The sequence below is a fragment of the Salvelinus sp. IW2-2015 genome, linkage group LG27, assembly GCF_002910315.2.
Source record: "Salvelinus sp. IW2-2015 linkage group LG27, ASM291031v2, whole genome shotgun sequence".
NCBI classification, from domain to species: domain Eukaryota; kingdom Metazoa; phylum Chordata; class Actinopteri; order Salmoniformes; family Salmonidae; genus Salvelinus; species Salvelinus sp. IW2-2015.
Window position 1 is genome coordinate 27,337,533 of NC_036867.1, and position 23,945 is coordinate 27,361,477.

At 45.0% G+C, this 23,945-nt stretch overlaps 1 protein-coding gene across 1 annotated transcript; it reads left to right on the plus strand.

Moving 5' to 3' along the window:
- Positions 1-1,229: 1,229 nt before the first annotated feature.
- Positions 1,230-22,743, plus strand: LOC111953604 (insulin receptor substrate 2). The gene is made up of 3 exons (XM_023972987.2): positions 1,230-4,201; positions 4,459-4,962; positions 19,347-22,743. The coding sequence occupies exons 1-3, from the start codon at positions 1,503-1,505 to the stop codon at positions 19,474-19,476; spliced, it is 3,333 nt and encodes a 1,110-aa protein (XP_023828755.1). The 5' UTR covers positions 1,230-1,502; the 3' UTR covers positions 19,477-22,743.
- The last annotated feature ends 1,202 nt before the right edge of the window (positions 22,744-23,945 follow it).

Genomic DNA, 23,945 nt, shown 5'->3' on the forward strand with positions numbered 1-23,945 from the left:
TACAGCACAATGAATAACAAGTGTGTTGATTACGCATAGCCTAAACACCAAATGGGAGTAGTGGGCATCATTTATCCATGACTGAGAATGTTGTGTTAGCTGAGAGGTCAACTGTGCATGCAGATTTGTATTTTAGAGAAAACAGAATAGGGCTACGGGGTCAATTAAGTCAATGAAATGAAATAAATTGTATTAAATCTAGTTGAGTTGCTCCAGTAGGCCTATATGTAACATCCCCAGACTGGAAGTGTCTGGTGAGACTATTACTATTTTTCACGCGAGAAAAAAAGTTCTTATATCAAAATTAGCCAGACGGTGGCAGCATTTCAGGCTTTAACGCGAAATTAGCGCTCCTGACGCACCAAGTAAATAGAACCCCAAAAAACACACATCTCATCCATGTCATCACTATCACGATTTAAATACCCATACTCCAACCTAAACGTGATTCCCACAGTATGACAAGCGATTAAAATGATTTTGTTGAAAAACTATCTATGTGTGCATAGAAACACAACTATCACAGTTCCACCTGGGAGATCAAATGCTTTAMATTGCAGGCTTGTTGATGAACCATGAGTAGAAAGTAGAAAGAATATAGAGGTCGGATACGCAGTTCTCTGTTGGACAGGGAGAGGGATACCCAAGCGCGCAAAATATATCATAACGCACGGTTATTTAAAAGTAGGGCGATGCTTATTTAGCGATTGAGGCGCTCCATGACATGCACTGCAGTCTCACAACAATACGAATAGTGCTCAGCTACATATTGTGCATTTGATAAAGAATAAACATTCACAGTTTCCCACACTATACATGGTAGGCCTATTGTATTTCACAGCAAAAAAACTAAAACAAATGTAATCCTCTATATTATGCATCGATGCTGAAGGCTATGCGCGTCTCTGCCAAAATGATCAGAGTGCAATGCAAGAGGCAACACCTAGCCTATTTATGCTATGTAGAACGCCTGCATTTGGACACTTACTCGGTTATTACATCGTTACAATGTAGCGGATGGAGGCGTTAATTGGCTATTTTGATACATTTACCCTACGTTACAGTGATATCTGCTGTACTATATGTACATGGAAAGGAAAAACGGGTAATATAGTAGGCGGGTTTAAAAGAACGAGAAAGGAAGGGTATGGCTGCTGAGTCGGGTCCCGTTTACCAGCTGTTCGTTCATTCCACCAATGAGTTGGGCAGAATTGGCTAGATTGACAGGCACGCCTTTCCAACGTTGCGCTGCCTTTTATGAGTGTGTAGTTTTCTTCTACTTTTTACTGCAAGCCAGAACTGGAAGTAATAACGTCACATATTGTTTTTCTCTCCAGCGCAATCACGGTGGTGTTATTTGGTGCTTAACTGTTGCAGACAGCGGGAGGGAATACCTGTGTCGGGTAATGGAATAATTAAAGCGGATTTACATTAGTTTTTTCGGTGCTTTGGAAAATAGCACAAACAACTTCTCTAAAAGTAAGTGAAGCGTGCGCATCAGAATGGCGAGTCCTCCAACGAGTGGAGGACAGATGTTGTCTAATGTGACCAATAACAGTAATAACATTAAGAAATGTGGATATCTAAAGAAACAGAAGCATGGACACAGACGTTTTTTCGTGTTGAGAGAACCCAGCGAGAGCTTTCCTGCCCGGCTGGAATACTACGAGAGCGAGAAGAAGTGGAAAAACAAGTCGGCTGCTAAAAGGGTGATACTGCTGGACTCATGTCTTTGCATAAACAAGCGAGCTGACTCTAAGCACAAACACCTCATCGCCTTTTACACCAAGGACGAATACTTTGCAGTGGCAGCCGAAAACGAGCAGGAGCAGGAGAGCTGGTTTCGAGTGTTGTCGGATATGATCGAAGAGGGGAAAGTCTATGACAGCCCCACGTCTAATTCCACCTCTCTTTTCTGTTTCGAGGAGGCGAATTACGGTATGATCACGCCAACCACTGCCTTTCACAAGGAGGTATGGCAAGTGAATTTGAAGTCCAGAGGACTGGGTCAAACAAAACATTTGATAGGGGTGTTTAGGCTGTGTTTATCCAGTCGGACTATCAGCTTTGTGAAACTGAACTCGAAGGTTGCGGCTGTCAGTTTACAGCTCATGAACATCCGGAGATGTGGCCACTCTGACAGCTTTTTCTTCATCGAGGTTGGTAGGTCGGCTGTCACTGGCCCCGGTGAGCTCTGGATGCAGGCTGACGACTCGGTGGTTGCGCAAAACATCCACGAAACCATCCTGGAGGCGATGAAAGCCATGAAAGAGCTGTCAGAATTCAGACSTCGCAGTAAGAGTCAGTCGGCTAGAACCAACCCCATTTCAGTGCCCACAAGACGCAACTTGAATAATCTTCCCCCAAGTCAGACAGGGTTGGTGAGGAGGTCGAGAACAAACMGCATAGTGGCCACATCCCCAATGAGCAAGTTCACATCTTGTCGGATAAGAACTGCTAATGGGGGGGATGGCAGCATGGTCAGGCCAGTGTCTATGTCAATATCTATGAGCGGGAGTCCCACCAGTCCCCTCTCCAACCGGATCCCCCTAAGCCGGTCAAGTACGCTCTCCAGCGGACGCATCTGCCGGATACTGGAGTCCAGCCTCCAGCACAGCCGCTCCTTGCCCGTCTCCAACTCCCCCCCCTCAGTCTGCAGTTCCATCTGCCTCTCTCCCATGAGTGGGACCCTCCCCACCCCTGATGCGGTCCACCGCYCCTTCAGCTGCAGCGCCTCCATCTCAGGCTCCCTCAGTGACGCAAGCTTTATGCTATGCGACGAGTACAGCTCCAGCCCAGGCGACACCTCCAGGCTCCTACCCCTCACCAGGAGTGACACCCACGACTCCCTCTCCAGCACTCCCCCCTCCTGGGAGGCCAACGACCTGTGTGGCTACATGATTATGGACAGGACGAATGACCAACAGCGGGCGTGCCAGGAGGAGGACCTGACATCGCAGAAGGCGTACAGGAAGAGGACATACTCTCTCACCACACCACGCCAACACAGGGTGCCCGCTCAGCTGTCGTCTGCCTCGTTGGATGAGTACACCCTATTGTGGGCTGCCCACCACAACAACAGCGGGCACCACTCCAGAAACAGCTCCATCTCCGCCTCCCCAAAGAGAGGCGAATCCAACGGTAACCTAGGAGGGGACGATGGCTATATGCCTATGATGACGGGTGTGGCAGCGCCGCCCGGGGGAAACGACAGCAAGGCAGACGCTTACATGCCCATGAGCCCCATGTGTGTCTCGGCTCCCAAGCAGATCATCAACCCCGGGGCCCAAATCCACCAGGACAGGGGCGGCTACCGGACCAACTCACCCAGCAGCGGAGGCTCCTTGGAGGACAGCGGCTACATGAGGATGTGGTGCAGCTCTAAGTCGTCCATTGAAAGCCCTGACAGCCGCTCGACCTACATGAACATGTCCCCTAGCAACGCTGCTTACACCACCTCGCAGACCTCCCCGGACTACTTCCTGGAGCAGCTTCTGGGKGGTGAGCCTTCCATCTACTCCRCAGACTCCCTGCCGCGCCCCACCAAACTCCACCAGACTTCCAAGGAGGTGGGGGACACTAATGACCAATACGTCCTGATGAGCCCCCAAGGCCATCAGTCGCTATGTGGGGAGTCAGACGACTACTACTCAGTGATGACCAATGCGGCCACGCTCAACTCCTCGGTGCCCTCAGCCATCAGACAGAGCCGGGGAACTGAGAGCCTGACGTCCCACCGGGGGAGGATGGGGCGACCCAACCGTCTGTCTCTCGACAGCTTTAGGATCCTGCCCAGCATGAACGAGCACCTCTTGCCCGGGGAACCTAGGAGCCCGGGCGAGTATATCAACATAGACTTCAGTGAGAGCACCAAGTACTCCTCTCTGTCAGCATCCAATGAGAGCCAGGAGTCGTCTCCGGGCTCCATCGGCAGCCAGCCGAGGTCACCTCTCTCCGACTACGTGAACCTGCACCACATCGTCTCGCACTCACCCAAGGCCAGAGACACCCCTGCCGGACGGTTGGACACGGTCCCTGAGTTATCCCTGTGCCCTTGTCTGGATGGGGAGGGAGTGTACCATCTCCGATCGAAGAGGGATTCCAAGTGCCCCCTGAGAGGCAAGGATGAGTACACCGAGATGACATTTGGACTTGGAATGGCCAACATGCCTCCCCAGTTTGTCCCTCAGACCTCAGCAAGGTACACTCAGTACTCTAGCCATAATGTCAGTTATAAATACATTATTCAGCAACGTTATTTGGCTAGTTATAGAAAAGCATCTCAAACTATGAATAGGATGGATAGTTTCCCCTTGCACGGCAGGCACTTTATGTTATGTTTGTAAGTGGATTGAGTTCATGATAAGTATAAAATATTTTCTATATCACATCTATCTATGGATGTTTTGTAATAGACCATGTATTGTAATACATATTAACTCTGTTTATTATCTTCAGCCCCAGTGCCAGAGAGAAGAGGCTATCCCTGGGTGAGCAGAGCCTCCCGGTGGGCATTGGGGTATTCCTCCTTGGCGCCGTCAACCCCGTGGATCCTGACAAGGCCGCCAAGGTGATCCGGGCCGACCCCCATGGGCGCAGGCGGCACAGCTCCGAAACCTTCTCCTCTACGGCTACCGTCACCCCTGTGTTCCCCTCGTTCGCCCATGGGAATGCCAAACGCCACAGCTCGGTGGAGAACCTGTCGGTGCGGAGCAGCGAGGGCTCAGACGAGGAGAGTGACAGCCCCATGATTAGAGAGAACTCTGCGGGCTTCCAGAATGGACTGAACTATATTGCCCTGAACCTAATGGAGAACCGGGACAGGGACATGGAGGGACCTTGTTGTGAAGACCTGCCCATGGTCAGCTTTAAGCCGGCCACCAGCTGCAAGGGAGCCCTCCATGGATTACACGTCGCGCCGTATGTCTGTTTGGGGTTCAAGAGGCGCAACCACTGTCAAAGGTGAGTGGTGTTGTGTGTGTGTGTGTGTGTGTGTTGTGTGTGTGTTGTGTGTGTGTGTGTGGTGTGTGTGTGTGTGTGTGGTGTGTGTGGTGTGGTGGTGTGTGTGTGTGTGTGTGTGTGTGTGTGTGTGTGTGTTGTGTGGTTGTGTGTGTGGTGTGTTAGCTGTCCATTTCATGGCTGGTCAGAGTTTGTAAAGGTAGGGTTAGAGGTCTGCAGTGGTCATATACTTATGGCAATGTTGCTGAAAACAACTTTGTCCATACTTTATATGAAGAAACATGATGATAATTAAATCAACACATTTTTAGACATGGGAAAAAAATAATTTAAATGCTTGTTGACTGGCTGCCTTAGAGACTATACTTTGATGGTATGTTTGGGGTGAAAAATGTGTCCAACTCTTTGGTGATCATGGACATTTTAGTTTATGGCTTCACTCATTTATACTGGAGGGTGCTGTCACTGTCAACAACAATAAGGGGATTTATATTGCATGAGAGGAAAACCTGAATGAAGGACTGGCAATGAGTTAAAAATGAATGATATTTCAGTTAGTACAGCATCCTACTACTGTTCAGCTTGCTATTCTGCCATGTGTATTGCGATAGACGAGATAATGAAAAACATCTTTCAAAATGGACACATTGAGATTATTTGCTGTGGCGCCCTTGAATTTCGAATGTTTACCACCGAAGATGCATAGGTGGTACATGACTTCAAAACGGACCTGCTGCGTGACGAATGTTGGACTTTTGAAACCACTGAAGTAAACAAGTGGTGGGTGGGTACGTAGGCACCATGACACTGCAGGACAAAATTGATTTTGGGCACCAGCCATTTTATAAAACAAGTGAGAAGTGTTTATTCTCTGTGTCATACTAATTATATTAGAAAAGACACACGAGCGAATTTGGTTGATCGAATTACACACAGAAATTACGCACAGTGCGCAGGTGGAGTGTATACATGGACAGTGAAGAACGAAGGGTCTAAATAATATCAATATAGATTAATGTCGATATAATGGCTTGTTTACATTAAACTTACATTGATCTCCTATTGACAAGCACGTTTTTATAGCAATTATCATTGCATTACATGTTTAATACATTGTGCAATGGCATCACCTTTAGGCTTGGGCGGTATACCATATACCAGGGTATTTGTAAATAGCCACAGGATGGTTTTTCATTACAGTCAATACTGTTTAAACAATGTCTTAATTAATAAAAAATAAAAGAAGTGAAAAAGAAGTGAATATTTGTAGCTACTTTTTAAGTAAATACCTGCAGTCAACTTGTGCAATACGTTAGGAGATAAAGAACATTGCGTTCTTAATTTCATAAGCTACATTATTATGAAGCTTATGGTAGTCCCCAGTCACACGTCACGTGGTGTTTCATCACAAGTATAGAGTCATAACAATAAGAATGAGTGTAAGCATCTTCTGACAGGTGGTTGGTTTCATCAGGTCTGTGGCAGCTTTGTGTTCTCGGGAAAACCAGATAACCACATAACCACGGTGGGATCCAGACCGAAGGAGTCTGAATGTAGACCCTTCTGATAGTGTCTGAAGGTCACAACACTCAAAACAGGTTTTAACACACACGCAGAGGTCTCCTGAAGAGGAGACCTTACAGTTTATCATAACATAATTTATTAAGAAGCAGTGCGGCTTGGTTGGTTGTGTTTCGGAGGATGCATGGCTCACGACCTTCGTCTCTCCCGAGCCCGTACGGAAGTTGTAGCGATGAGACAAGACAGTAACTACTAATAATTGGATACCAAGAAATTGGGGAGAAAAAGGGGGTAAAATAATAATTAAACCGATTTTACGCTCTGCTTTGGTCCGAGTGTCATTACGACGATCGTGACAGAAGATCCCACCACACCAGGACCAAGCAGCGTGCCCAGGAGGAGAAGGTATCCTGGGCTTTGGAGGAGATCAAGGAGGAGAAGATATCCTGGACTTGGGAGGAAATAATGGGAGGACTTCCTTGGAAGCAGACGCAAGGAGAGAAGGGAAGACAGCGACAACGAAAGCCCAAAACAGCCCCAATTATTTTTKGGGGGGGCACACGGGGTGGTCGGCGGAGCCRAGGAGTGAACCAGTGCCAATCTGGGAGAAAATGGAGAAATTGGAGGAGAGAGTCAGAGACCGTCAGTGAGTTGATGGAGAAATTGGAGGAGAGAGAAATGAGAGAGCTGTTGTGTTGGTGTATGATGAATGACATTTGCCCTAAGGAGCGTGTCATCAGTTTGATGCAACCTGAGTCAGCTCTCCATACTCGTCCTGAGGAGCGTGCTAGCAGCCTGGTAAAGACTGTGCCGGCTCCATGCACCAGGTCTCCAGTACGCCTCCACAGCCCAGTACGTCCTGTGCCAGCTCCCCGCACTCGCCGTGCAGAGTGTGTCATCTGTCCGGGACAATTTGTGCCGGCTCTACGCACCAGACCTCCAGTACGCCTCCACAGCCCAGTATGTCCTGTGCCAGCTCCTCGCACTTGCCCTGAAGTGTGTGACACCAGTCCGGTATCACCTGTGCCGGCTCCACACACTAGGCCTCCAGTGCGCCTTCCCAGTCCGGTACGTTCTGTGCCTGCTCCTCGCACTCGCCCTGAAGTGTGTGACACCAGTCAGGTGCCACCTGTGCTGGCTACACGCACCAGGCTTCCGGCAACAGTTCACAGTTCAGCGCTTCCGGCGACGGTCCCCAGTCCAGAACTTCCGCGGACGGTCCACAGTCCGGAACCTCCTGCGAGGATCCACGGTCCGGAGCTTCCAGGCAAGGAGTCCAGTCCAGCTCCAAGGCCGGAGCCTTCCTCTGCGCCGGGGCCCAGTCCGAGCCCAGCGTCCAGTCCAGCTCCAAGGCCGGAGCCTTCTTCGGCGCCGATGTCCAGGCACGGCGTCCAGTCCCGCTCCAAGGCCAGAGCCTTCCTCTGCGCCGGTGCCGTGTCCAGGCACGGCGTCCAGTCCCGCTCCAAGGCCGGAGCCTTTCTCTGCGCCGGTGCCCAGTCCGGGTGTGGCGTTCAACCCAGCTCCATGGCCGGGGCCMTCCTCTGCGCAGAGGCCCAGTCCGGGCACGGCGTTCTACCCGGCCACGGACCCGTTGTCTGGATGGGGGCAAAGTCCCGCACCAGAGCCGCCACCGATGCTGGATCCGCGGGATGAGCGGGTTCTTCGTCCCGCACCAGAGCTGCCACCGATGCTGGCGGATCCGCAAGCGGAGTGGGTACTTCGCACCGGAGCCGCCACCGACTCTAGATGCCCACCCGGACCCTCCCCTATTGAGTCAGGTTTTGCGGCTGGCGTCCGTACCGTTGGGGCGGGGGGGGTTACTGTCACGCCCTGACCATAGAGAGCCTTTTTATTCTCTATTTTGGTTAGGTCGGGGTGTGACTAGGGTGGGTAATCTAGATGGTTTTATTTCTATGTTGGCCTGGTATGGTTCCCAATCAGAGGCAGCTGTTTAGCGTTGTCTCTGATTGGGGATGCTATTTAGGCAGCCATTCCCCACTGGTTTTTGTGGGATCTTTTTTATGTGTAGTTGCCTGTAMGCACTCCATAGCTTCACGTGTGCTTTATTCTTTATTGTTTTTTGTGCGGTTCACTTCAAATAAAATGTGTCGAACCGATTTCACGCTGCGCTTTGACAACAGTTGATGTTGATGTGCCTGTTACTTGAATTCTGAAGCATTTATTTGGGCTGCAATCTGAGGTGCAGTTAACTTGTTATGGATAGGGGGCAGCATTTTCACGTTTGGATGAAMAGCTTGCCCAGAGTAAACTGCCTGCTACTCAGTCCCAGTTGCTAATATATGCATATTATTAGTAGATTTGGATAGAAACTGTTTGAATGATGTCTGTGAGTATAACAGAACTCATATGGCAGGCAAAAACCTGAGAAAAAATCCAAACAGGAAGTGGGAAATCTGAGGTTGGTCGTTTTTCAACTCATTCCCTATTGAAGGTACAGTGGGATATGGGTCATGTTGCACTCCTTAAGGCTTCCACTAGATGTCAACATTTTTTAGAACCTTGTTTGATGCTTCTACTGTGAAGTGGGGCCGAATGAGAGGGGAATGAGTCAGAGGTCTGCCAGAATGCCTTGAGCTCGTGATGCTCGTTCACGTGAGAGCGAGCTCTGTTCCATTGCTTTTCTGAAGACAAAGGAATTCTCCGGTTGGAACATTATTGAAGATTTATGTTAAAAACATCCTAAATACTTCGTTTGACATGTTTCTACGGACTGTAATATGACTTTTCGTCTGAACTTCAGCGTGGACCTGCCCGCGCGTCGTGACTTTAGATTGTGTACTGAACGCGCGAACCAAAAGGAGTAATTTGGACACAAATTATGGACTTTATGGAACAAATCAAACATTTATTGTGGAACTGCGATTCCTGGGAGTGCATTTTGACRAAGATCATCAAAGGTAAGTGAATATTTATAATGCTATTTCTGACTTATGTTGACTCCAACATGGCGGATATCTATTTGGGTTGTATTGGTCTCTGAGTGCCGTACTCAGATTATTGCATGGTTTGCTTTTTCCGTAAAGTTTTTTTTWAAATCTGACACAGCGGTTGCATTAACGAGAAGTATATCTTTAAATCTGTGAATAACAGTTGTATCTTTTATCAGTGTTTTATTATGAGTATTTCTGTGATTTGATGTGGCTCTGTGCAAACTCACGGGATGTTTTGGAGGCAAAGCCAAATGTAAACTGAGGTTTTTGGATATAAATATGAACTTGATCGAACAAAACATTGTGTAATCTGATGACGAATATCAAAGGATAGTGATTAATTGTATCTATTTCTGCTTTTTGTGACTCCTCTCTTTGGTTGGAAAATCGCTGTATGCTTTCTGTGACTAATTCCTGACCTAACATAATGATATGTTCTGCTTTCGCCGAAAAGCTTTTTTGAAATCGGACACTGTGGTTGGATTAACGAGAATTTTATCTTTAAAATGGTGTCTAATACTTGTATGTTTGAGAAAATTGAATTATGAGATTTCTGTTGATTGAATTTGGCGCCCTGCAATTTCATTGGCTGTTGGCGAGAGGTTTCGCTAGCGGAATCCCGTTCCGCTAGCGGAACCCCAGTCCTAGACAGATTAACTCTATGAACGTATCCTCTGCAGCAGAGGTAACTCTGGGTCTTCCTTTCCTGTGGCGGTCCTCATGAGAGGCAGTTTCATTATAGCGCTTGATGGTTTTTGCGACTGCACTTGAAGAAACTTCTAAGTTCTTAATTTTCCGTATTGACTGACCTTCATGTCTTAAAGTAATGATGGACTGTCGTTTCTCTTTGCTTATTTGAGCTGTTCTTGTCATTATATGGACTTGGTCTTTTACCAAATAGGGCAAACTTCTGTATACCCACCCCTACCTTATCACAACACAACTGATTGACTCAAACGCATTAAGAAAGAAATTCCACAAAATGAACTTTTAATTAACAAGGCACATGTTTTAATTTAAATGCATTCCAGGTGACTACCTCATGAAGCTGGTTGAGAGAATGCCAAGAGTGTGCAAAGCTGTCCTCAAGGCTACTTTGAAGAATCTCAAATGTAAAATATATTGGTTACTACATGAATCCATGTGTTATTTTATAGTTTTGATGTCCTCACTATTATTCTACAATGTATAGAAAAGTTTAAAATAAAGACAAACCCTTGAATGAGTAGGTGTGTCCAAACTTTTGACTGGTACTGTACATCTACTATAATAACACTTTTCACGTTATTCATTCATAAATACTCATCTGCAGAGCTTGTATGCATCTCCTTCAGAGATCTGTTTAGGAAAGTGCTGTGAGAATGCTGTACTCAAAGTAGGGATCCAGCCTAAGCAAGCTAGAACATCTTGTCAGTGTTTTTATGACACGTCAGCCCTAGGCAGTTCCTTATACACCTGTTCCTTCCATGCCTCAGTCAGAAAGGCAGGCAGGCAATAAAACATGCTGCAGCCCCAAGCACGCGTCAATAAATCATCCAAGGCATAGGTCCATCTGACTGGCCTGGTGTCAGTTTTCTGGCCCAGAATAGTCCCTGTGGTGGCTATAAACAAACCAATGTTCCAGTCTCAGGGGCAAGGCACACGGAGTCAGTGTTTTGGCTCATTGTACCTTGTAAACATTGAGGTGCAGGAGACTTGTTGACAGGTGAAGGTTTTTTAGTTGCTTGCACTTTTATCAAACACTGTGTGTGTGTTTGAGAGCGAGAGCGTATGTGACTGTTTCTCTGTGTGTGTGAGGCCTYATCCATGTGCGGGTCCCTTGGAGGCGGCATCCACGCCAATGTCTTTCTTGAATTTGGCTAGTCACTAGTTGCGCCGCAGGTCAGAAAAACAAGTGAGCTCGTTGTTTACTAGATGCCAGGAAATGACGAGGTGTCACGCTCGGAATTCCTGTCTGTGTTGCAGAGGCTGCTGGGAGGGACGGGTCAACTGAACATACATTATTATCCTAAACTCCCTAGTCCATGCTGATGATAAGCATACCCATAATGTTATGAAGCCACCACCATTCTTGAAAATATGAAGAGTGGTACTCTGGGATCTATTGTGATGGGTTGCCCCAAACATAACACTTTGTATTCAGGACATAAAGTTAATTTCTTTGCCAATTATTTTTTTTGCAGTTTTACTTTAAGATGCCTGCTTTGAAATATTTGTATTCTGTGCAGGCGTCCTTCTTTTCACTGTCATTTAGGTTAGTATTGTGGAGTAACTACAATCCATCCTCAGTTTTCTCCTATCACAGACATTAAACTCTAACTGTTTTAAAGTCACCATTGGCCTCATGGTGAAATCCCTGAGTAGTTTTCTTCCTCTACGGCAAGTTAGGAGGGGCGCAGGTATCTTTGTAGTGACTGGGTGTTGGAGGCTTTGGAAAACCTCCTTGGTCTTTGTGTTTCAATCTATGTTTTGAAATTCACTGCTCGACTGAGGGGCCTTACAGATAATTCTATGTGTGGGGTACAGAGATGAGGTAGTCATTCAAAAATCATGTTAAACACTATTATTTCACAGTCCATGCAACTTATTATGTGACTTCTTATGCACATTTTGCCGAAACAAAGAGGATGAATACTTATTGACTCAAGACATTTCAGCTTTTATTAATTTGTAAAAATATCCAAAAACAATTATATTTTGTCATTATGGGGTATTGGGTATAGGCCAGTGACCCAAAATCTCAATTTAATCATTTTTAAATGTATGCTATAACACAACAAAATGTGGAAAAATAACTGGCCTGCACAACCCCATCGAACACCTTTGGGATGAATTGGAACGCCGACTGTGAGCCAGGCCTAATTTCCCAACATCAGTGCCCGACCTCACTAATGTTCTTGTGGCTGAATGGAAGCAAGTCCCCTCAACAATGTTCCAACATCTAGTGGAAAGCCTTCTCAGAAGAGTGGAGGCTGTTCTAGCAACAAAAGGGGAACCAACTCCATATTAATGCCCATGATCTTGGAATGAGATGTTCGACGAGCAGGTGTCCACATATCTTCGGTGACTTCTTGCTAGTCAGAGGCCTAATACGGTGTTTATCTTTAACTGCAAAGCCACACAATGAATGAGTGGGAGGAGAGGGAGTGAGACATGGCAGTTTTGCTAGGTACAAAGTACCAACTCAGCCATCCCAGGTATTTAGAGCCTCCGACACCATGTGCGTCTGCCTGGAATGCCACCACAGGGTTGTTTTTGGATAAACGGCACCCCTCAGACAGACTCCTGAACTTCCTCTTCTCTCTCCGTCACTGTCAATCAGTCAAAGGACTTGGGCCTCGGCGGTGACATTGTTGATGGATAGATATTTTGCGTGATTATCCAGACGACAGTTGGTTGCATAAATAGAGAGGTCACAGGACGGTCACTGTGTTTGTTTACTTTCTGCCTAATCGGCAGGCCAGGGCACGTGGGCACCAACTCTGTTTACCTCTGTGTACTAATGTATGCTAATGTATATCCTATCACAATGACCTGAGAGTGTGTTAATCTGAGCTAACCCCATGACCTGGGCGCTCATCCTTGGTGAACAAGGTGTTCAGAGATTAGTAGAAGTGGCAGGCAGAGGTTTAGGGATGTCTTCCTCTCTGGAGACTAATGGCCTTTTATCTGATCAAGTCTGTCTTGTTTTTCAATCCCTCTCTCTCTCTCATTTGACATCACTCTCTGTGATTTGAAGTCAGGTGTTTTGCCCTAATGGCTGGCAGCAACGAGGGTAAACACCCAGAGTGTTTTTGTGTGCGGACACACACACACACACACACACACACACACACACACACTCTTGCGGACACACACTTGGGACTCCTTGAGAGGGGAGTGAGTGCTCCTATGAGCGGCGCGCGGTGAAAACTGCAAACTCTTCTTGAGTGGTGGCAGATGGCTCTGCATCCGGGATGAGGGGGGGGGGGGGCGTAATGCACCTGCCGTGCACCACTATCTCCCCGTCAACCCCCACCTTTGTCCCCTCCTCCACCCCACCTACTCCACCTCATTACCGATGGACCACATGCATGTAGCACACATGTAGTTATGTCCCAAATTGCACCCTATATGATACACTACTTTTTGACAGAGTGCAATGGGCCCTGTCAAAAGTAGTGCACTACATAGAGAATAGGGTGCCATTTGGAACACAGAMCAARAGCAGCAGTCACTGGTGAGTACTATATAGATTGATACATTTTTTTAAATTCAATAACGATAATTATCACGATAATTAATCAAATAATGTTTTAAAGGTTCATATCTGCTTCAGACTCGAATGCCTGAACAAACCAAAGGCTTTAATGTTTCTTATTTATTGTCAGAAGTAGAACTCACAAATAAACCGTTACAAGTCATGAGTAAGAAATWAAAAAAATACTAAATAAAATAGTGCAAGTTAATATGCATTATAACTGTTAGCCTCATGGCACATCACAGTTGAAGTTGGGGTAGTTGTTGTCTTACAAGCAAGAAAGACAAGTCTGTCTCTGGCTTTAAAGCTGCCCTATGGCAGGTCACTATGTTGCCACCTGTGCTAAAAACACATTCTGAGAGGGAGCTGGACGCAGGAATGCACAGGTAGCGCTTTGCCAGGTGGCTGACTTTGGGAAAGTTTTTTGGGTGGATCTTCCACCAGTCCAGTGGATTTTTTTTCATTGTCAGCATCAGGAGACTGAAGGTAGCAGCTGAGTTCCTTTTCTACCAGCTGGATTTCAGTAAGACCTGTGGTAGTGGAGCATGGCTTTTTGAAAAAACTGCCCAGTGACTTTCTCTTTTTAGCTGGCAGTTGTGGTGAAGCAACAGCAACGTCTCTCTGGGCTTGGGTTTTCATGTCCCTCATTGACCATCTCTCAGACAGCTCTTGCTTTTATGTGGCCCACCTTCTCCTCTTTGATGTAATGTGTTTTAAACTGAAGGTCGAACCAACGAGGCTATGTCCAGGAGGTCATCTGTGGCTAGGTCATCATATTTCTCATTCAGATAGTCCATGACTATCGTTTTGATGGTTTGGGTGAGCTCTGTTTCACCATCATCAGGTTTCATGACCTCTGTATTGAACAGGTGTAGTACTGGCTTCAGCTAAGACACACTGACATAAGACTCACCGGACAGAGCATCTGTGAATTCTAGGAGTTGGGTCAATGCCTGGTTGATGGACTCAAGAACATTTATATCTGAATAGGTGGGCGCTAAGTGCCGGGTCTTCTTGTCACTGGACAAGACCTGTGAAATGGCTTTCTCCTGCTCCAGTACTCTTTGCACCACCTTTTTGACTTGATCCCCACCTGGTAGGCAACTCTGTCACCAACTTGTGCTGGGGTAGGTTGTGTTCTTTTTGAGCAACTGCCAGGGCGCTCTTCTTTTTCCATGAATAGGAAATGGCACCTACCACTTTCTTACACACTCCAATTGCTCGATCCACCCGTTTGTCTCTACCCATTCTCTCTAAGAGAAATCAAGAGATTTTAATAAAATGTTAAATAACAATAATCCCTTTAGTAATGTACACATGTAATATTTAACTTAATCAGTTGTTGGGGAAAAAAAGCACATTTACTTTCATCTAACCAATCACTTCAATATGCATAATTGACAAGGTTACCAATGGCCAAGTGCAGACGATGTCCAAATCATTTCAGTCGGGTCCATTTGTTGATTTGAGCGGCCTTCGCCACGTTCGCACCACTATCCGTTGTAATGCAGACATGTCTGTCTTGACTGAGTCCCCAGGAGGCGAGAGCATCAATGAGCCCCTCTGCTATAGCTTCACCCGTGTGGTCGTCGGGAAAGTATGATGTTTGAAGGCATTTATTTATAAGATTCCACTCTTTGTCAATATAGTGAGGCTAATATAAGGCTCGGACATGCGACTAGACCACAGATCGGTAGTAGTAGCAAAATACGTAATATCTGTCTTGAGCTGTTACTCAACTTTTTGCCTACACTGGGCGTAGAGTTTAGGCAGTGCGGTGTGAGAGAAATGTTTGCGGCCAGGGAGCACGTACCTGGGGTCAATTAAATTGATAAGCCTCTTGAAACCTTCCTTTTAGACTGTGCTAATTGGTAGAATGTCCTTCGCAATGCATAATAGCATTTGTGATGTTTTTGTCTTTTTTATGTTTGCTTGTAGGGCATAAACGCTGTCAGTGTTGACTGCTTCGGGCAAACATCCCTAGATTGGCTGGTGCTTGAGGGGCATTTATCTATAACGTGAGGCAAACTCAAACTTCCTGCATGTTCCAAAGAGTGATTTTGCTTCAGATGGTGAAAAAGGTTTGTCGTATTACCAGACTTGGTAGCCGCCTGTCTACGGCACAATTTGCATCGAAACTTGCTCTGCTCTTTGTCGGACTTCAAACAGCCAAACCACTTCCAAATAACTGAAACAGTTGAACCCTTTTTATCAATAATTTCTTTGTTGGAAGCTGCTCCTTCTCCATGGCTATCACTGCCACTGTTTTCACCTACATCACTAATTGTTCGTGGTTAATAGTGGCTACTCCATCACTTAAGGTGCTAAGTGGTTTTTAGTGGGCGTATACCTCTCCACGTGCATATTGTCACTTCTCCGCATGTTCCTGCTGCATCAGAGGTGAAATGGACTGCTGTACCTAATTACTCTATATCGACATTATCGAAAATTAATCTAAACGTTTTATATTGTTATTGAGGGAAGTAATTACCTCGATAATTATTGATATTGATTTATTGCCCAGCCCTACTGCACACCATGTGCTGCCTCTGTTGCTGCTGCAGGTGCAGCCCAGGGGCCAGTCTAATGTCCATCAACCCGGGGAGTGGAGCGGGGGGGGGATGAAGCCGTAGCCAGTAGCTCACACTCTAGCACAGCTCTCTCAGATATCCATCCTATCCGTGACCGAATCAGAGCTGCGATTGTTCTTCATCTCCAGATTGCGTGTTGAATCGGATGTGATCAAAGATCATCATCAGCATTTGTCAGTGCTGCTTTTGGTTTAGAACACCCAAATACAGTAGAATAGTGGAACATCACGCACACCAGATGCAGATTATTTTTGCTCTGGGCCAGGCCAAGTGTGTGTGTTACGTGTTTTGTTCTTGCACAACACACTCCCCTCCCCACCTCTTTTACTTTCTCTCTATCGTTCCGAGAGTAGAAGTCAGGGAGCATGCTCAATGAGGCTCTGCTTTCATTTCAAAAGAAATTGAGATATTAGAGGCAGTTCGACCCTCCCTCTCCTCGCTTGATTTGTCTCCCGCTCTGCTCCCGCTCTTTTCCGCGGGCTTATTTTCTCTCACTCTTTCCTGCTCTTTTCCTGTTCTCTCTTTCCTCTTTTGGTGTTCTTTTCTCTCCTTTTCTTGTAGTTTTTTGTTTTGCTTACTCTGTGCTACCGCTCTTTTCATGTTTCTCTCTTTCTCACTCCGTTTAGTATCACACACAAACATCCCCTCCAAACACACGCACTGCTGCGTCAGAGTTTCCAGCAGGTGGCGGCTGCAGTGCAGACGCTGTGACACGGTGACAAAACTAGGCCAGGATGTTCCCGGCTCCAGATAACCCACGCGGCAGGCGTCGCCAGGCAGCGGTCCCTTACATTTATCCTCAGCAGCTGCAGCCAGGGTTAGAGTTAGAGATGAGATTACACACTGTGTGTGGCTGGGGATTAGACACCGCCGCCGTGTCCAGGTTGTTCGTTATGGAGGTGGGATGAAAGGGTGTGTGCATACACACTCTCAGTCTCTGTCTCTCTCTCTCTGCCTTAGACTCACGTAAACACACCATCTTCCAAAACCATTCACAAATTTGCTTTAGTTGTTAGCTGCACTGCAGTTCAGTTTCGGCATTGTAAACTGCCGAAGTCCACCATAGTGACATGTGTATTATATGTGAATAAGCAGTCTATAAGATGTTCAATCACTGAACAGCAACATATCAGAGCCTTTGCAGTGAGGTACAAGGCCCTCTGCCCCAACCCCAACCGTGCCCTCTGTAATACGGTTTGCAGGGCCACTCTGCTCTCCTGCTCTGCTCTCTAAGCCCCCATTCGCGCGCCGGGCCCAATTCTGGAAGACCCAGATGGCATAGAGGAGCTCCACAGCTGGTGCTTTATCCCCCTACTGCAGTACTCCTAACCCCCCTCCTCAGCCCCTACAAAGCTGCTGCTRCTTGYTTGGCGTGACAGCGTCCCAAGCGCATCGCCCTACTGAGCTATAATAATAGTAACCCTCCTTTTTCTTGATCTCCTTATTGTTATGATAATCATTATTATAATAATAAGTAATGTCGTTATCATTAGTTGGCTTAGTATAGCAACCTTGTATAACCACCATCGAGCTGTAGGCCTAAGTGCATCCTGTTTAGTCTTAATACCATAACTTACTTAGGCCTATATTTCAATACTTACAGTATATAAGCTACAGTAATGTATCAATCATTAATTCATTCATGTCATCACACAGCATACAAGTCATTCATGATTTAAAATGCAATCAACCCTTTAGTTTTAAAATAAAATAGCAAAGTGACTCTTGAATAATTAGCATAAACAATAAATAAACATGCATTTTGGAAATTGCATTCACTAATGAATGCGACTGGTTTTAGACTTTGCTGTAATAAAGGCTTTACAAAAAAGACTCTCTGGTATGCTTGTAATTTATTTAGTGTTGTTTACATTRTTCCAAACGGTCAGATAAATTATATTGTAATCTAACAGCACCTGTTTGGCAATTGGCACACATAATATGCACGCAGTGCTTGCTCCTTACCTTATTTTTCTTGATCTCCAGTATTTTCCATAACGAGTCAAATTTATTCCAAACGTCTGACTTCCCCTTTACCTCCTTAGCAACCTAAACATTCCCCCATTTTTCGAGTTTATTTGTCCTCTGCAAGTCCTCTGCWTCCATTTTGGTGTCATATGTGTTAAGGTGTTCGGAGTTTGTTGAATTTATTGATGTGATTATGATATGCTATAGGTCAGGCCCTATTGGTCACATGCATGTGATGCATACATGTGTTATGGAAAGAGAGCAAGGGTTGAGGGAATAGGGAATGTTTTTCCTAAACAAATGAGGGATTTCGGTAACAGACTTTTTCAGTCACCAATGGCTGGTAGTTATATTGCAGCTTCAGCAACACGGACAGAGCGATAAACACTGTTGATGTTATGTGGTGGTCGCTCCAGCAGGGAGGAGAGAGGGAGACAATGGGTGCAAGTCACACAGCCACTCGCTGTGTTTTTTTTGTAACACAGCGCAGAAAGTTTGAACCCGGCACAATCAAATCAGTTGTGGTTGGACTCCCTCTAGTCGAGAGTGTGTGCGTGTGTGCGCGAGAGCGGTGCGACGCACACTTGCTGTTCCGGTTGTTTAGCTTTTTTTCCCAAACAGCTACAGATATAGGATCTTAATTTGAGCCAGTTTGCTACAGCAGGAGAATAATCCTGCAGTAACAGGAAATGTGGATTATAGTTGCGCAGGAAATTTCTCAGCAACAACAGACTGATCAAATTAAGATCCTACATCTATAATTCGGAGTGTGTTGTTGTGACACACAAACAGGCTGAAAATTTGAATCTCTCCGAGGATGGAATGAATGGTTACAGGAAGCTGTTTTACATCTATCTCTCTCCAGATGTCAGATATAAGCATGGGATTTTTTGTCTATAAGAGTTGTTTGTGGTAGCAGTGGAAACCAAGAACCCTAATTTGAGGTAGCTTGACTGACATAGGAAATATAAGAGATTTCTAAGAAATCCAAGAATTTCTAAGCTAATTGCAGTCTGTATTGACTCAAAGCGCCATGTAATGCAATGATACTTAACATGCTCTTCTCTTTCTTTCTTTCTTTCTTTCTTTCTTAACCCCCCCCCCCCCCCCCCCAAGACTGAACAGGACAGTGGATGATCCAAGCCCTCATCATCCATGCTCTGAGATGGACAGTCATACATTGGGGGTGGCCGAGACAACCTGCTGCTGTAAATTAACTCGAGAAGTAAGGCTGTGCCTCATGTGACCCAACAAACACCCCCACCATGGCTAACTCCCTTGCCCATAGACGGGAATCCTAACACTGGTGCTGTCCCAGAGACTCTGTACTAAAAAGGAGATGAGGCCAGAGGCTCCTGTATATGGGGGACCTCTGTATGTGTCTAGAGGCTATATTTCTGGCTCTATTTATCTGTTTTGAATTTTCCCTCTGGTTTTTGGTTTTGTCTCATGGACTGTGAGTAGCCTGTCTGTTGACCCACAAGACAAGACATGTAAGGCACAGTACATGTACTTACACCCTCCTCAAAATATTAGTCAATAMMCCCCCCAACACACACACACACACAGCACGCATATATTATTTATTTACTTACATGAGTATGGATGGGTCGAAGTGTGTGTGTGTAAAAACAGACACCATGATAGTTTCAGTAACACATTCACTAGCAAACCATTTAAAATAATCCAATCCCTACCTCAGAAAGAGCAAGGCCGCATACTGAGTAATGTATAGATATATTTAGGTTGTATTTATTTTGTAATGTTTCATAAAGACCAACCCAAAGCCTTACTGTCTTTAATGTGGTTGTATTTGTAAGGCACAACAAAGACAATCTGATTTATTCTTCTGATATTAAAGTATTTTCTTAATTCTAATTTCATGCTATATGATACTATTTAAGAGCATTTATTACTAGTTCCAGTTATGAGGTGAGAAATACATATTAAAGTACATTAATGTAGTAAGGATGCAAAGATGTTGGTCTGTGTACTTCCTAGTAGTAGTCAGAACTTAAACTAACCCAGGCATTTACTGTATTTGCAATGCATTACCCATAATCCCTAGCTGTAACCTGATTACATGATAGAACATCTCAATGATTTAGTTTTGGGGGTAGAACCACACGATTTGGAGTCATGGGGATTGCCACAGTCACTGCTGGTGTAAGCACGAGGAGTACATAGTGCCAGGGTCCTGTTCATTAGGCACCAAACGGATGAAAATGAACTGAAACAAGGGAAGACTACTTGGACTACTTGGACTTATAAATGTTTGGTGCCCTAATGAATACTACCCAGTTTTCTCACACATTTCTCACAACTCATTAGATTGTAACACACTAGCGACACATCTGAATGTAGTAGAGCACTTGATGTAGTAGAAACGACAATTGAAAATTAAGTGGGAGGGGGAGACATTTATCAAACTGTATTATTTAATATGTACTACACTTATGAAGTATTTTCTCTGCAAAGGCTTTTTTGTGTAGATTATGTACATAAGAGTTTATCTGAAATAGGATGTGGATAGTGAAGATAAATTTAGTCATGTTGCAATGAAATTACTAAACAATGTAAAGAAAATATTTTTGAAAATGATATGTTTTTGGATTGCAATGTATGCCTTTACCCCCTCACATTTACTTGTGAATAAGTCTATAATATTTAAAAAGAGAATTACCTTCGGTATATTAATTATCTTTGCCTTGTTGACAACACTTTACCCATATGGCATATTCAATAGTGAAACACATTAACTTAGTTTGTAACCAAATGTACACATTGTGTTGATATATATTTTAAGTTTTTGAAGAAAGGAAACTATTTTGCTCTTTGTATATCTCTTTACCTACTTTTGATGCTTTTTTTGTCACTGGAAACATATAGTGTATATATATTCAACAGTGCGCTCACTTTTAGTGTATATCTACTGTTTCTTACTCGAAGATTGAAGTGTGAACTATATTGAGATAGCACAGATTGAACATGTCTTCCATTGTACATACTTCATAAAAACTGATTGTGATGCTCTAAAGAGAATTTTAATTGTATTAGTCAGTATCACCAACTATGGCCCATTGGGCTCTGGTCAAAAAGWAGTGCACTATGTAGGAAATAAGGTGGCATTTGGGACTCAATGGACAAACTCATGTAATGGGTTGAAACGAAAAGAGAGAACCCTCCCTCCCATCAGGATATTCCAGGCGTCTGAGTATTTCTGCCTTTTTCTGCTGCTTGAAAAATGTATCCTGTTTAGGAGACCATAGAAAACTCATTCAGCAAATAACTTCCTTCCGGATTCGTGTCGGACTCAGGGCTTAATAGGGMAGCCAGAGAGAGGGTTCTCCAGAGGGGGTTCTAGAGGGTTCTCTATCACTTACTCACTCACTCTCACACACACCACAACACTCTCACATCAATAGGCCAACTGCTCCAGTTCTCAACCATAGTGCACAGAGTACTCAGCTCTATTGTCCCTGTGGAGGCTCTATCCCTCCTAGGTACGCTTGATGGGACAAACAACACGCCACTATGAAAAAACACATAACAGAGACCATGTCCTCTCTCCATTTAGAAGATACCAGCACATTTGCATCCCCATAACTCCCATCGGGATATTCTCGGGCTTTTGAGTATCGTTGCCTTTTCCTGCTGCCTGCAAACATTTTCCCTTTTAGAAGGAGACCATAGGAAGCTCATGTTCAGCAAATGACTTCCTTCCTGGTTACAGTGTCGGACAGGGCTTAATAAGGCAGCCAGGAAGGGTCTCTCACACACACACACACGTGCAGTACTAGATGACTGGAGCTCAGCAGCCAGGCAGACATGAAGTCTTATGCAACGCCTGTCATCATATCAAGTACAAAGTGTTCCGTACCCCCACTGAGCTACTGTTCTGTTCCAGTCTCACAGGCCCTGTTTATGGACATATTTGTTTCAAACTACAGCAGGAAAGAAAGGATGGATAAAGAAAATAGAAGAAAGGGTGCCTTCAGTCTTCTTTGAGAGAGTGTGTTCAAAGTGTGTTGTATGACCGCTGGTGGAGTGTGTTTCATCTGATCATTTAACAGCATCTGGAGGATATGGGAAAACATAATTGTTTACCGCTGCTGCATAYACACACACACAAAAATTACAACCAAAATAACCGAACCCTTTCTCAGTCTCATTCTCTTTTGCTCTCACCTACGCACCCAGCTGAGAGGAACACTGAAACACAAATAGAACCCCCACAACCCCAGCTGCCTTGGTTTTCTTTTGACCCTGGTGCCCAACCGGATGTTCAACCACACGACCGAATGTAGTCAAAAAGCGCTGACCTCCACAAAAGGACCACATCACGACCGCAGAGTGACAGTGACATTTGGCCCATCAAATTAAGCTTCCTGTGGGTCCCTTCAAGGGTCCTTCAAATTCTCTCCATCTCCCAACATCTGGTCATATTAACTCCACCACTAAATCAGAGTTTTCCAAACAGTTCCAGACCATTAACTAAAGAATACACATCCACCATCTGCCATCTGCCTTTTCAGGCTTTCAACTTACAATATATATATWTTTTTTTTCACCTTTATTTAACCAGGTAGGCAAGTTGAGAACAAGTTCTCATTTACAATTGCGACCTGGCCAAGATAAAGCAAAGCAGTTTGACACATACAACAACACAAGAGTTACACATGGAGTAAAACAAACATACAGTCAATAATACAGTAGAAAAATAAGTCTATATACAATGTGAGCAAGTGAGGTGAGATAAGGGAGGTGAAGGCAAAAAAACAACAACAAAAAAGGCCATGGTGGCGAAGTAAATACAATATAGCAAGTAAAACACTGGAATGGTTCATTTGCAGTGGAAGAATGCGCAAAGTAGAGATAGAAATAATGGGGTGCAAAGGAGCAAAATAAATAAATACAATAGGGAAAGAGGTAGTTGTTTGGGCTAAATTATAAATGGGCTATGTACAGGTGCAGTAATCTGTGAGCTGCTCTGACAGCTGGTGCTTGAAGCTAGTGAGGGAGATAAGTGTTTCCAGTTTCAGAGATTTTTGTAGTTCGTTCCAGTCATTGGCAGCAGAGAACTGGAAGGAGAGGCGGCCAAAGGAAGAATTGGTTTTGGGGGTGACCAGAGAGATATACCTGCTGGAGCGCGTGCTACAGGTRGGTGCTGCTATGGTGACCAGCGAGCTGAGATAAGGGGRGRCTTTACCTAGCAGGGTCTTGTAGATGACCTGGAGCCAGTGGGTTTGGCGACGAGTATGAAGCGAGGGCCAGCCAACGAGAGCGTACAGGTCGCAGTGGTGGGTAGTGTATGGGGCTTTGGTGACAAAACGGATGGCACTGTGAAAGACTGCATCCAATTTATTGAGTAGGGTATTGGAGGCTATTTTGTAAATGACATCGCCGAAGTCGAGGATTGGTAGGATGGGAAACAGCCTGTATCTACCCCCAAGCCATAAGACTGCTAAATAGCTMCCCGGACTATCTGCATTGAACTATTTTGACTCATCACATACACTGCTGCTATTGTTTATTATCTCTCATGTTGCCTAGTCAATTTACCCCTAACTATATGTACATACCGTGCATTTGGAAAGTATTTTTCACATTTTGTTACATTACAATCTTATTCTAAAATTGATTAAATTATTGTTTTCTCCATCAATCTACACACAATACCCCATAATGACAAAGCAAAAACAGTTTGTAAAAACA